This window comes from Pelecanus crispus, chromosome 14 (assembly GCF_030463565.1).
Source record: "Pelecanus crispus isolate bPelCri1 chromosome 14, bPelCri1.pri, whole genome shotgun sequence".
Lineage (NCBI taxonomy): Eukaryota > Metazoa > Chordata > Aves > Pelecaniformes > Pelecanidae > Pelecanus > Pelecanus crispus.
Genome location: NC_134656.1, coordinates 1,754,508 through 1,767,381, shown reverse-complemented (window position 1 = coordinate 1,767,381; position 12,874 = coordinate 1,754,508). Strand labels below are relative to the sequence as shown.

General features: G+C 57.2%; 1 protein-coding gene across 1 annotated transcript; it reads right to left on the bottom strand.

Moving 5' to 3' along the window:
* Positions 1-5,615: 5,615 nt before the first annotated feature.
* TNFRSF6B (TNF receptor superfamily member 6b) lies at positions 5,616-12,231 on the bottom strand. Its single transcript, XM_009490450.1, has 4 exons — positions 12,190-12,231; positions 11,276-11,654; positions 8,889-9,086; positions 5,616-5,893 (listed from the first exon to the last, which is right to left on the bottom strand). Exons 1-4 carry the CDS (start codon positions 12,229-12,231, stop codon positions 5,616-5,618), a joined length of 897 nt encoding a protein of 298 aa, XP_009488725.1.
* Positions 12,232-12,874: the final 643 nt, after the last annotated feature.

Below are 12,874 nucleotides of genomic sequence, written 5' to 3'. Positions count from 1 at the left end.
CTACTCTCCCCTTAATTGGTTTAGTGGTGGACTTGGTAGTGTAGGTTAATGGTTGGACTTGGTGATCTTAAAGGGCTTTTCCAACCTAAACGATTCTGTGATTCTATGAAGGCCTGCAGCAAAGGAGGAGTGGAAAATAAGAGCGGTGTAAGTGAAAACCAGTGCTGCATGGCAGCCGGTCCGGGTCTGGCCCGGCAGCATCAGCAGTGCTGCGATACCAGGTGGGCTTCGTGGCCATGGCTTTGTCCTGAGCATCACGGCACCCGATTCCCTGCCTGCGCGGGGGTCCTCTCTTGGGTCATGTCCTTTGGCACCCCAGTTCAGGTAGCCCGGAACCGAGCACAGGTTGGTTTGCCCTGCACACTTCAGCTATCTCTCTGCTCCTGCTCTCGGACACGGCCAACTTCCTCACTCTCACCTCTGCTCCACCTGCAGCACGGGCACCGGAGGAGCTGGGTCCCATCGTTGGGTCACTGCAGAAATAACGCGTGCAGCAGCGAGGGACGAGTCTCGGCGTGGAAAGCCTGGGCATGCAACACCCGGGATTACAATCAGAAGGAAAAAAACCCCACGAGCGGGAGAAAAAAAGATGCGCGCTTCAAAAGAAGGTAAAATTGGCACCTCTTTGGAATAGCGATGGGCGAATTCAAATGAGTTTGCTGCGTGTTGGCACTCCCCGAGTCCTCTCCCACAGCGTCTGGAGGGCTCAGCCCAGTACCCACCGCTGAGCGCCGTGGGGGGCCGGGCAGAGGGTGAAGATCCACCTCTAGCAAAACAAAAACATGGGGAAATCTGCAGGCAGAAGAGTGAACTTACCTGTCTTGTCACTAGGCTGTAAATCCAGGGCCGAGGGTGGGTTTTGACAAGCAGGATTACGAGTCTGCTCACATCCCCCCCGCATCCCTCTGCACACCTCGAAAAATCCCCGCTCGGTTTCCTCTAGCAATCCCAGCTCTCCTTGTTTGCGACGTTGAGGCGTGAGCCAGCTACGCATGACCTCACCAGAAAAACTCCCACCGGCACCTTAAATTAACATTAATCATTTACCTAATCCCATTTCAGATCCTCCAGCGCTGAGCCAGCGCACGCAGTATCCTCGTCGCGTTACGGCGCAAACGTGCCCGAACCGCTCTCACGATGAGCAAGGCGGCTCCCGCCGGCGGCGGTTTCGTGGGTTTGGGGGGTGCTGCCGCCCTGAGTCACTGCCGCACCTGGCAGCGCGTTTGCGGGGTTTTTTCCCCCCGCTTTAAGTGTCTAACAGCATAGATTGATAGGGAAGCCCGACTCGGAGAACAACGCGGGCTTGGGCTTTCTGTGCAGCGCTCATAGCATTTGGGAAAATTATCTTCTGCGTGCTAAACATTCAAGTCGTCCCCAGGAGAGAGCTACATCCACATTTAAATGTTACCATGTACTTGTCCTTAGCCACAGCTTATAAGGAAAGCAGTCGTTTAAATTATCAGGAAGAAGCTCGTGCTGCCCACTGTTCCTCTTCTCGCTCCGGACTTTGGAAACTTCAGTGAAAACCAAAAGGGGTTTTTATCCTCTTAAGTTTATTTCACTGTCTCAACTAAATTAAGCTTACAATCCGTCCGAGGCTGGTGCGTGACCGCGGGCTGTGGTCTGGGTGCGAGGCAGCGGGAGCGGAGCCGGGGAGGCTGGCACCGCACGGTGCTCACGCAGGCTTTTCCAGCAAAGCCCGTTTCATGGAAACCGAGCAGGACTCACGTGCCGGCGTGTTTGGATGCCGTTCTAAAGGTCAACGCTTACCAGAAAGCTCCCCTGCTGTCACGCTATCCGCCAGCCCACGCGAGGCAAAACTTCGCTGGGCAAAAATTGCAAAACTTTGCTGGGCAAAAATTGCGACTCAGCCGGCGTGGGGGGACCTGGGTCGGGGGACGACTGTGGATCACGCAGCGGGGAGACCTGGGGAGAGGTCTAGCGCTGCCCGTGAACAGCCCGCAAGCGGCACCGCTGCCCGAAACGTTGCCTGCTTGGAAAGCTCCCACAGGGACTCCCCAGCCTGCGCCGGGTCGCAAGACACCAACAACACCCAAACGCACGCTGAGCCGCCGCCAGGTCACAACCGCCCGGGCAGAGCGAGATAACAGCAGGTGGGGGCTCATGAGACATCCTGGAAGAGCAAGTCACGCCGGTAGCGCCGAGCTGGCGAGCTGCCGGATGGCACAGGGCTTCCCCGGCCCCTCGGTCCCGGTTGCGCTGGCCGACGGCTGGAGCAGCCTGGCAGGGCAGAGCTCGTCTCCTGCTCCGGTGAGCCGAGCCCCCGCCGCGGCCCGGCGTGGCACACGGCTGCCAAGCGCCCGTCGTCTCCTCTCCAAGGAGGGGTCGGACATGGCCGAGCCGCGCTCGGCGCTGGGAGGGCGCCGGGGGCTCGGCAAGGCGTTGCTCCCCAGGATGACGGGCAGGACTCGGGCCGCTCTCCTCATCCTCGCACCACCTCCCCGGGGGACGTTTGACCCCTCGGAGCCACAGCGGTGGGACCTAAACTCTTGCAAAGCTCTGCGTGGGAGCAAGTGGGTTAACGGTTGGACTGGATGATCTTAAAGGGCTTTTCCGACCTAAACGATTCAGTGCTAAGCCTACAAAAGCAGCTGCTGCCTTTTGCTTTATCTGAATGGACAAAGGGTCTGTGCAGACTGATGTCCAGATGGGACAGAGCACTCACAATGTCAAATAAAAACTGCAAAACTGAAAAAAACCCCCCCAAACCCAACACCCCTCAAACTAACTTTCCTCTGCGCTGGCGTTCAGCGGGAAAGAGATTTCCTGGGCTCTTCTCCAGGCCAGGGCAAGCCCAGCTGGGAGGACGTGTGCCGGGAGAAGCGGGGCATCGCTGCCCAGGCTGCATTTGTCGGCCGCCGGGCTCTGGCATCGCGCGGCGCGTTGCCGTGTGGCGGCGAGCGCAGGGCTGAGCGCGGCTGCACCGCTCTGCTTTACCCGCGGCCGGCGCCTGGCGGGCCCTGGGCTCCCACGGAGCCCCCAGCCAGGTCGCAGCCGTGAGAAGCCGCCGGTGAGTGGCCACAGCGTGGCCGGGAGCCCGGGCCCGGGGCTGGCTGCCTCCTGGCTCGCTGTGCAGCTGATGGGAGCCGCCAGCCCGCACCCCAGATTTTGCCTTGCTGGTGAGAAGGGCAACAAGCTCCAAGGACAACACGAGGCGTCCGGACACCCCGAGCTCAGCCCCAGTGCCCCATGGGCCCTTCCATCTCAGGACTGAGGTCTTTTTATCACAGAAAATACACAGGAAAGGCACCTTTGTCTCCGAAAAGATCACCCAACTAAACCAGCATCCAAGACAATGACTATCAGTTCCTTGCCAATAATACTCTCATTTTTCTTCCCTCCCCCCTGACTCTCACAGTAAACATGTATTTCAAGACGGCAGGATGGTGTGGACAAAGAATGGGACGCAGTTCCTACGCTAACAACCCTCTGTTCCTGTTCTCCTTCAGACCAAGGACACCGAATCCTTAGCGCTGAGTCGGGACTAACTGCAGTGCAGCCGGACGGGAATCCCTCGAGGCGCCGCGGCCTTCAACCCATCCGCGCTGGGTGTCCTGCCTTGCACTCTGCCTCGGAGAAAAGCACCGTGCTGCAGCAGTGCTTTGCTTCGCAGAGCGCTCCGGCGGAAACCCTCCTCGTCTCCTGCCCCAGCTGCTCTTGGACCGTGCCGCCGGCACTTCGCTGCTGCCAAGGGACTCGGAGCAAGTCACGCCTGGGGACTGAGCTGAAGCCCGCTGGAATAAAGACACGCAGCAGGGCAGAGGTTAGACGTGGTGATAACAGAGCACTGGAAAGGGGAGTTACGGCCCCTTGGGCAGCCTCCGCTGTAGGATTTGAAGGCCAGGCTTGACAAAGCTGCAAGGGGATTGCCAGGATCAGTCCTGGCTCAAGGCAGAGGTGCGAGTGAGGCGTCCCCTCTGCTGCTTTTCAGCCGTTTGCTTCGCTTTGTCCCTGGCTGAACTGACCCAGGGCAATGTCAGGATCACTGAACTGCTCCATCCCCAGAGCCCAAAGCCGGGGCGAGACAGCTGCAAGTCTGGGGTTCCCCGGCTGCAAGCCTGCAGAGCCAGGCCGGTGCGAGCAGCCACGCCGGGACTCCGGAGCTCTGGAGCAGCGAGGAGCAGCGAAAAGGCAAGCGCTGCCCGCAGCATCAGCCCTGTTCATCCAGCCTGCCACGCATGAACAACTTGTCATTGCAGCAGGAAGAGCCCGGGACACGTCTGTGGGCAGCAAGGGGAGGTTAAAATCCCCTCTTGTACTCGGTTATGTCAGCCTTCCTCACATGAGGGAAGCGTGGGGGCACTTCTACATAGCACATGTTTCAGAGTGCTTTTGGCAGCTGGGGGAAAATATTCCTCTTTTTAACCACAAACTATTCCTGGCAACTACTCAGCTAAAAAAGAGCTATAAAAAAAAGCCAAACTCATTCAAGGCAGAAGATGTAGGCTCTGTGTCATCATTGCTACAGGCTGGAAAATGCCTGAGAGGGTCACCCTTGTTGACTTCCCTAAGTGACATCTGCAAGGCTTAAAAAAAACCCGCCCGCAGTCAGCACAAGTGCCCCAAGGCACGGCTCTTGGCCAACTAAGCACCTCTTCACTCGCCACGCGTCCGGCCGGATCTAGGGACAGAGCTCAGGGTGACACGGTTGGGTTGAGCCAAGAGATGTGAGCTTCGCCCCGGCCGCACCGGGCGGCAAATCCCAGCGCCGAGAGGTTACATCCTGCTCACGCGCGGCCTCGCCGTGGCTCACGGGGGCTGGTTTCTGTGGGCTGCTGTGTCATGTGGGTGGCTGATGCTGTGTGATCATGGGGGGAAGCACGTGCAAAAAGCGGGCAGGGGTAAGCGGAGTCAGAAGATGATGGTCTGGGACTCGCAACACCACCTCTCTCCTCCAAATGAGACTAGGAAAGGACTCTGGTGACCAAGAATTGTATAATAAAATAACTTCTTTGGTTTCTTTCTTTAGAAAACATCTCTCACACATGGTATAAAAACAAGTAGTTTAGAAATAAATTTAAAAACTGGCTGTACCAGAGACTTCAGAGGCATCCTACATCCAATGTGTGTCTCAGTGGAAAACTCCTCTCTCAAAACAAAGCATGACAAACGAAACGCAAGTGAATCATCTGTGAGAAATACTGTTAAATAACTAAAAAAACCACCCCAACAAAACCAAAACCACACAGTTTAAAGCAAAGCCAGACAGTACCTAAAAAGGCAGAGCTGCATTCTTCCCCAGAAAAGAATGACCCTGGCCAAATATTTCTTTTCTGGTAAAATATTGACCCTTGCTGAGTGCTGGAAAATCAGCGTCCAGCATGCAGGGAGCTGCCCTGGCCGCCGGCGCAGGGATGCTGCTGCTCACAGGATCCCATCCCGGAGGCAGCGATACAGCCACACGCGGAGCAGGACCCACCGCGGCTGCCGCAGCACGCTTCAACTCTGACCCGTCGCTCATCTCTACGCTGCATTGCGCGTTAGGTTTGGAAAGATTAATAAATTAATGAAGCCACAGAAGGAGGGGAAAAAAAAAGAGCGAAAAAAAAAAAAAAAGCAAAACAAAAACCACCCGAAAAGTTCAGTTCGTGTTCTCAGTACAGGAGGAAGCGCTCGCGGACCTTCTCCTCGATGGAGTGCAGCTTGGCAGCTCGCAGCGCGTCCAGCAGCTCCTTGGTGACCTCGTAGTGCCCCTCTTTCAGCTGGATGAGGAAAGCCCTGAACTTCTCCTGGACGGCTGCCCTGGTCCCCAGCGCCTGCTTCCTAGGCGAGCGCTCCAAGATTTGCTGCAGGCGCTTCAGCTTTCTGACGGGGATGTTCTGGTACGCCACAAAGTCTATCATGGCTTGCTCACAGTCGTCGTCTCCTAGAGCTGGTGGGAGAAAAATCGCCTGGAGGTTAAAGGGAAGGTGACCGTGGACATCAGGAGAGCAGGTCACAGCCCTACCAAGCCGCCCCGTGGGACATCTGCCCAGAGAGGTGGGAGATGCCCCATCCCTGGGAACATCCCAGGCCAGGTTGGACGGGGCTCTGAGCACCCTGGGCTGGTTAAAGCTGTCCCTGGCACTGCAGGGGCTGGGCTGGGTGGGCTCTAAAGGTCCCTTCCCACCCAAAGCGTTCTGTGCTTCTACGACATTGTCCTCACCTGGGCACTGCTCTCCAGCCACGGCTCAGACCAGGGGTCCCAGCCCAGCGAGCCCAGCTGGGAAACCCCCCTCTCTCAACCCATCTTCCAGATTCGGGAGGGTAATTTTAGCTGGCACGGCCACGTACATCCATGAACGCGAGTTGGGGAGAACCTGCCCGGCTCTGCCCACGCGCGCAGGTGCCCAGGCAGAGCGCGAGTCCCTGCCCGAGGATGCAGCAGCACCTGGCTTGCGGCCGGCTCGTCCTGCGCCCCAGTCAAGGGGGAAGAGGGAGAGCAGCCGGCTCACGCTGCTGGCAGGCGTGCAGTGGAACAAGCGGCTCAGGATAAGCATTTTGCAAGTGGAAAAGGAAGGAAGAAGAAGGAGGAAAGCACCAAATACAGCATCGTGAACTGGCCAATGCCCGTCTCTGCCAGCCAGCTGCCTGGGAAGGCTGGGTCCAGCCCTTGCCACAGGCTGGATTTCCCGGCAGCAGCCCATCCTATACGGGGCAGTTAGAAAACAAAGTGTAGAAGTTCCTGTAATTTTGAAAAAAGTAAATATACCTTTTCCATGATCCTCCCTGCCAGGCAGTAGGGGAAGAGGGAAACTCCAGAAAACCGGAAATAATTGCAGTAAGTATTTACCCATGTTATTTTTCCTGAAAGTTTCTATTTTCCTATGGAGATTTTTACATCTTGGGACAGGACAAGCCCCAGGTGCAGCCCAGACCAGGGCTTTTGCGCAGACCCGGTCCCAGCTGCTTAAAGCGCTGCCGGAATGCGTCCAGCGTAAGGAATGAAATCACAAAGAATTTTCAAGAGATCAAGGCCAAATGATTACTCAGTCAAGCCCAGGTTTGTGCCATCGTAAATTGGGAGCGGTTTCACTGGCTATAGTGGGTGGGTTGGGCTCCCTTGCCCAGACTCTGCCTCTCCTGCAAACAAAGGGTTCACACAGAACTGCTCCGGCAATCGCCCTTGCAGCAGGGAGGAGGGCAGGTGCCCACACACCTCCCGAGTGAAATCATGACGAACCGGAGTTAAAAATACCCCTGGGCTCCCATTGCTCACAGGCCTCCTCTCTATAAATAGCCGAAAGGCCAATCCAGCCCCCGGCACCGTTGCCTAACGCACGTGCTGCTGACGCCGCTCTCACCTGACTGCCCCCCGCCTCCCCGGGACCGCATCCCGCTGATGACAGAGCTTTCTCCTCTCTCCGGCGGGATCACGCCAGGATCTCGTGGCGTGAGTCAGGCTTCCTAAGGAGGAATGCCCCGCGTTGGCTGGGCTGGGAGAGGATGGGAAGGCAAGAGCTCCTCTGGCATGCTGCTGGGGGGAACAGCCTCCTCGCTGTGCCACCACGAGGGAGAAGCTCTTATTGAAGCTCAAGCTTCATCTTGATGGAAATCATAATTTTTTTACAGTGAGAAGAGTCAATCACTGGGACAACCTCCCCAGGGACGCAGCGGAGTCCCCGTCGCTGGAGGTTTTCAGGATGTGGCTGGACAGGGTGCTGGATAATCTCATCCAGGCTCCCTTTCCTACGAAAGGTTGGGCTGATGAACTTTCAAAGTCCCTTCTAGCCTGGGCTGTTCTATAGCTTTATGATTGATTTTTTTTTTTTTTTTTTTTTTTTAAGTCCAAGGGTGCAGGTTCACTGGCACCCAGATCAGTCGCGTTGAATTTCTCTCCTGTGTATCTTGGCCAGATGCTCAGGGTAGAGCGGGTCTACCCTGACTGACGTCGCACCCTTGAGATGGTTTTCAGTCCCTTTCTCATCCCCTAGCTTGTTGGGGTGCGTGTTCCAAAGCACCCCCACAGCCAGCCCCCTGCTCTCCCCCGCGCCTTTGCCCTGTGCTTTTGCCTAGAAAGGTTGGACCAGATGATCCTCGGGGTCCCTTCCAACCTGGTATTCTATGCTTCTATGATCCATGCCCGTTGGCGGCTCCTGCCCGACCTTCGGCCTCCTCCGAGGCTCAGCACTACATTTGCACTATCACGGTGACACAGTTGACACCACGTGTCTACCTGTTCACCTGACAGGTCAAAATCCACCCTACGCTCGGCTCCGACGTACCTTGGACTCTGCTCCATTCAACCTGCACGAGACAAGGTTGCGGCTGCAATAAAAGCTTCCTGGAAACCAGGCTGAAAGCCCGGGAGGAGCGAGCGCAGGAGGCTCAGCCCTTCACACCTCTCTGCTTACATGACCGCCAGCCATCGGTTATCACTGCGAGCTACCAGCTACAGCCAAACGGCTGCCAAAAAGGTCCTCATGGCCCGGCATCGCCGGTTAGCCCAGCCCCCGGTAAGAACCGGCAGGATTTCACCGCCAGCTCTTTGCTCTCGCTGAGCAAGGAGCCTGCACAGGCTTTGGCTGAGCAGTGGCCGTCGCTTAAGCCCCGCACCCTGCCCTTGCCCCCCAGCACTGACCCTGGAGGGGGAGGAAGGCAGACAGACTATATAGAATCATAGAATCACAGAATCGTTTAGGTTGGAAAAGACCTTTAAGATCATCCAGTCCAACCATTAACCTACACCACCAAGTCTACTCTAAGCCAATTAAGGGTAGACTTATTTTATCCATAATTATCATTAATTACAGATCACTCCATACTTTTACGAGCCATTTCACCTCATTTTGCATCTACGTAGGAAAAAGTCGCCAGGAAGTTCGCTCTCGCCCTGGCAGCATGGTGGTCCCGGCATCCCCCGCTCTGCCCGCAGAGCTGCGGCTCACCTGGTCCCTGCGTGCTGTTGCTTCTCCCCCATCTGCAGGAGGTGCAGAGGGTGTCGTGGTACTGGTTGCCCTGCACGTTGGTCACCTTCCCCTGCCGCTCGCAGTCCTGGTGCGGCTGGCACGGCTTGGTGCTGGAGCTGGAGGACGAGAAGAAGCCGCGGGGGCAGTCGCGGCACCGGGTGTTCTCGAAGGGCGTACCTGCGCACGGGGAGGCAAGGGGACCGTCAGCCCGGGGCGACAGGCTGGCAAGGGAGCAGGGGCAGGAGCTGGGGACGATGCCGGCAGAGCAAAGAGTGCCAGACACCATTCGAGCACGAGGGCCGTGTTTTGGAAGTGATCGCTGCTTGCAACTCCCCTGGGAAGCATCCACTTGTAGGGCAAACAGCAACGCCTTGCCCAGTCATTTCCCCAAACCAAAGCGTTCAACGCGCGCTGGCAAATCGTCACCGGCCTCCAGACACAAGAGATCTCATGTGCTACAAAAAGGGACACCTCCTGGGTACGAGGTACCAGGAGACGCTGGGTGAGCCGAGTGCCAAACCAGCCCTTTGATTCACAGCAGAGTCAGGAGGCTCCTGGCCAAGTGAAAGTAAAAGTGGCTGAGAAGGTGAAAGCTCTGCCCGCTTCTGCTGCTCTGCCGTTTCCCACCCCGGCTCCGGGCCGGACCCGCCGCTGTTTCACAGGGACGGTGCCACGTGAGGGAGATTGCACCAGGGCGTCTTGCACATTCCTTGGGAGAAGGAGGAACGGCCCTGATGGCAGCAAATTTCACAGCCCTTTGCATCTCCTCTTCATATATCTAGTTAAGAACAAGGTTTCTGCCTCGTTGCAACCCACTTCAGGCCATCGCTTTGGCTTTGCCAGAAGTCCCAGCCAGCTCCAACAATGACCCAAACACCCGAATCACTATTTGCAAATGGGAAATCCACCAAAAGCCCACGTCCCCAGAGGAACCGCACATGGATGGAAGCTCCCGCCCAACCCGAAAGCCAGCGAGGTCAGCCCGCAGCCCCGCGGCCACCGCTCCGCAGTCGGAGGGTCCCCGTCGTCCCCGTCCAGACACAAGCACCCGCAGCCCCGGGGCTCTGCCCAGCCACGCTGGATGCTCGGTCCCTGCTGCGGGGTTCAGACGTTGGGGCTGGGCTGCCATCGTTCCCCACACACAAGAAGCCATTTGTAAATAAATAATAATAATGATAACAAAAAATTGACTTCTCCAAATTCCCCAGCTTGCTCACGTGGCTCAGCCTACAGCCAACCCTCCAGCCAAATCTGATGTTTAATTTCAAAGGGCTTCCCCACATTGCTCGGAGACCTAGTTCACCTTTTGCTGCATTACTGCATTTTGAAACAGTCGCGTCCCATAGAAAAATTAAACCCCGAGCCTCAACCATAAACATCGGCTGAAGAGAACAGGTATTTCTCCTCTGGCCGGGGGAGCCTGGAGCTCTTCTGTGCCGGGCATGGAAGGACTTCAAAAACAACCACACTTCAAAGCATGAAGCAAAATAACGCTGGGTTTGCTGATGCTGCCTGTGCTGGTTTATTGTATCCAGCTGTGGTTTCCAGACAGAGCCCCGTCCTCTGTAATTCAGCGGGGAGCGAGAGGGGAAACCCGCTCATAAGCAACTTGTGTTTTTAGGCAGCGTGCACACATTCAAATGGGGGTAACTAAGGGACAGGGCAAATTTGTGCTGGGGAAACAACAGAAAAATACACTCCCTAAAACTTCTCGTGACTTACATCTCACCAGGGGATGGAGTCTCAGACTCGTGAATCGAAACAAGGCTGATTTTATGGTTTTGGAACCTATCCACATATCCGTTTCATGTTTTGAATACAGCCTCTCCAGATTGCTCAACAAAAACCACAAAATCCAGCCCCAGAGCTACACACATTCACCAGCCCTGCCCTTGCATCATTGGCAACCCTTTTTTCAGGCCAGATAATTAGCATTCCCCATGCCCTGGCTTCCTGCCTGCGAGAAGAAGGGAGCTGAGGGAGGAGCAGGAGCCGCTCGGACCTTTCCACCTGCGGCGGACAGGTGAATCACGGCCCGGCTCTGCCCGCTGCGGCAGGTGGAGCAGGCAGCCGGGACTGCCGCGACCCGTCTCAGCGTGGCGCTGGGGGATTTCAAAGGCTTTCAAAGTGAAAGCGTGTGTTTGTGTGTGTGTGTGGAACCAAATAAATCACTGTTTGGAAAAGAGACCAGGAGCGGTTTCACGCGGCGGCGAGGACAGCACTGCGCTGGTAAGTAAAAAGAGTCAGGCTATGGGCAATCATTGGCTGCTTTCTCCTTGATTTTTAGTTCCAGCAGAGATTTTGGGATGACAAGAGCCTCGCAAGCACACGCACCGCTGCTGCCGCAGCCGCCTGAGGGTACTCACCCAGTTTCTCTACGCCAGAGCCCGGCGGACACTCGGAGTGCCTGATGCAGAACTCCATCTCTGAGTAGTAGCCCGCCTGGCACTGACAGACGCGGTTGTGGGTGGAATTGCACTGCTGCACCTCCACCTGCTTCTCCTCGCAGATGACGTTACAGTAGCGGCACTTCTCCAGGTAGTTCCAGTACTGCGTGTAGTGTAAATCCGGGCAGGGTTCGCACACTGTCTGCCTGTCCCTGGTGCAGTGCTGTGCCACGAAGGTCCCCGGCGGGCACTGCTGGCACGTGAGCTTCTCGTTCGTCACAGCATCTTTCCATTGGTAAGTGGGTTGGGCGCCGGAGCCGAGCTCAGCCAGGAAAAGGAGGAGAGGGGCAAACATCCACTACAGCAAAGAGAGCGCAAAGACCCCTTAGCTCATCCTCCCGCAGGGGCAGAAGCAGCAAACGCGGCTGCGGCGTTAACAGAATTCATTACCGTTGTAGATGCAAGAAATCATTCTCCCACCTCACGCGCTCCCCTGCGGCAAAGCGACGGTGGGACTGGGGACCCGCCGCTGCCCCCCGCCTGCCTCCCCATCGCCCTCCCCCTGCCACCCCGGCTGACAGAGCATCCTTCCCAAACCCGTTTTGTGGTGCCTTCACAACCCCGTTCCCCTCTTTCAGCGCTAAAAGCGGCTCCAGCACATCCTCCTCCGCTTCCCACCCCAGTCGATTCCCCACCACTTGGTATAAAAACTTTGCAGCTCTAGAAGCAGAAGGGAAGTTTTCCAGGCTAGCAAACACAAGCATGCTCCTCAGGAACTCGAAACTTTTTTAGAAACCCAGATATTTGATACAGAACCAGAGAATCCCGGAGTCTGGTTCATCCTCCCTTTTCAAAGCACGTGTGCCAAACCTTAAGCGCAAACAGTACGTTACCTTGGCTGGATGCCTTAAATTCGGCACGTGGCAGGAGAGCATAGCACCGAGGGCTTCCGAGTGCCGTGATCAGAAACCTGGGGAGGCAGAGAGGGTTCCTCGGGGGCTGAATCTGGCTCCGGGGACAGGGGCTGCGTTGGGGCTCCTCTCTGTAGCAGCAGTGCCGATCCAGCCGTCCAGCTTTAAAGCAGAAAGGGAGAGAGACGGGCAAGGGCTGTTAGGAGAGGCTTTTTCTCGTCTGCTTTTCAAACAGCCCTTCCTCCGGGGGAGATGCCGGCTCGGAAGCAGCCTCGCACCGCGGTGGCTCACTGGTGGAAGGCTGCGACCGCGCTCCCGATGCGCTCATCGCCCCGACACGCGTAAGCGCTCCGAGGGGGAAAGTCACCCCGCGCCCGGGAGCGGGCGGGACCCGCAGCGGCGGCTGCGGCCAAGGAGGGAGCAGAGGCAGCCGAGGCCTCCCTCCCCTCCTCATCCCATCCCTCCCCATCCATCCCATCCCTCCCCATCCCGCGGGAGCAGCTCCCCGCCCCGCATCCCCAGCCCTCACCGCACCGCGCCGTGCCGCTCCCCTCGGCAGGCAGCACCTTTATAGCCCAGCCGTGGGAAAGACCCTCTTGCGCAAGCGGCCCAGCACCCCGGCCCGCCCGGCCCCCGCAGCCCCGCACCCCCGGGCACCGCCGCGGCT

Coding starts and splice junctions, on each gene's coding strand:
- TNFRSF6B (XM_009490450.1), bottom strand. CDS start 12,231: ATGCTCTCCTGCCACGTGCCGAATTTAAGGCATCCAGCCAAG. Junction 11,655..12,189: donor ATTTAAGGCATCCAGCCAAG/GTAACGTACTGT, acceptor TCTTTGCTGTAG/TGGATGTTTGCCCCTCTCCT. Junction 5,894..8,888: donor CAACAGCACGCAGGGACCAG/GTGAGCCGCAGC, acceptor TTCTCCCACCAG/CTCTAGGAGACGACGACTGT.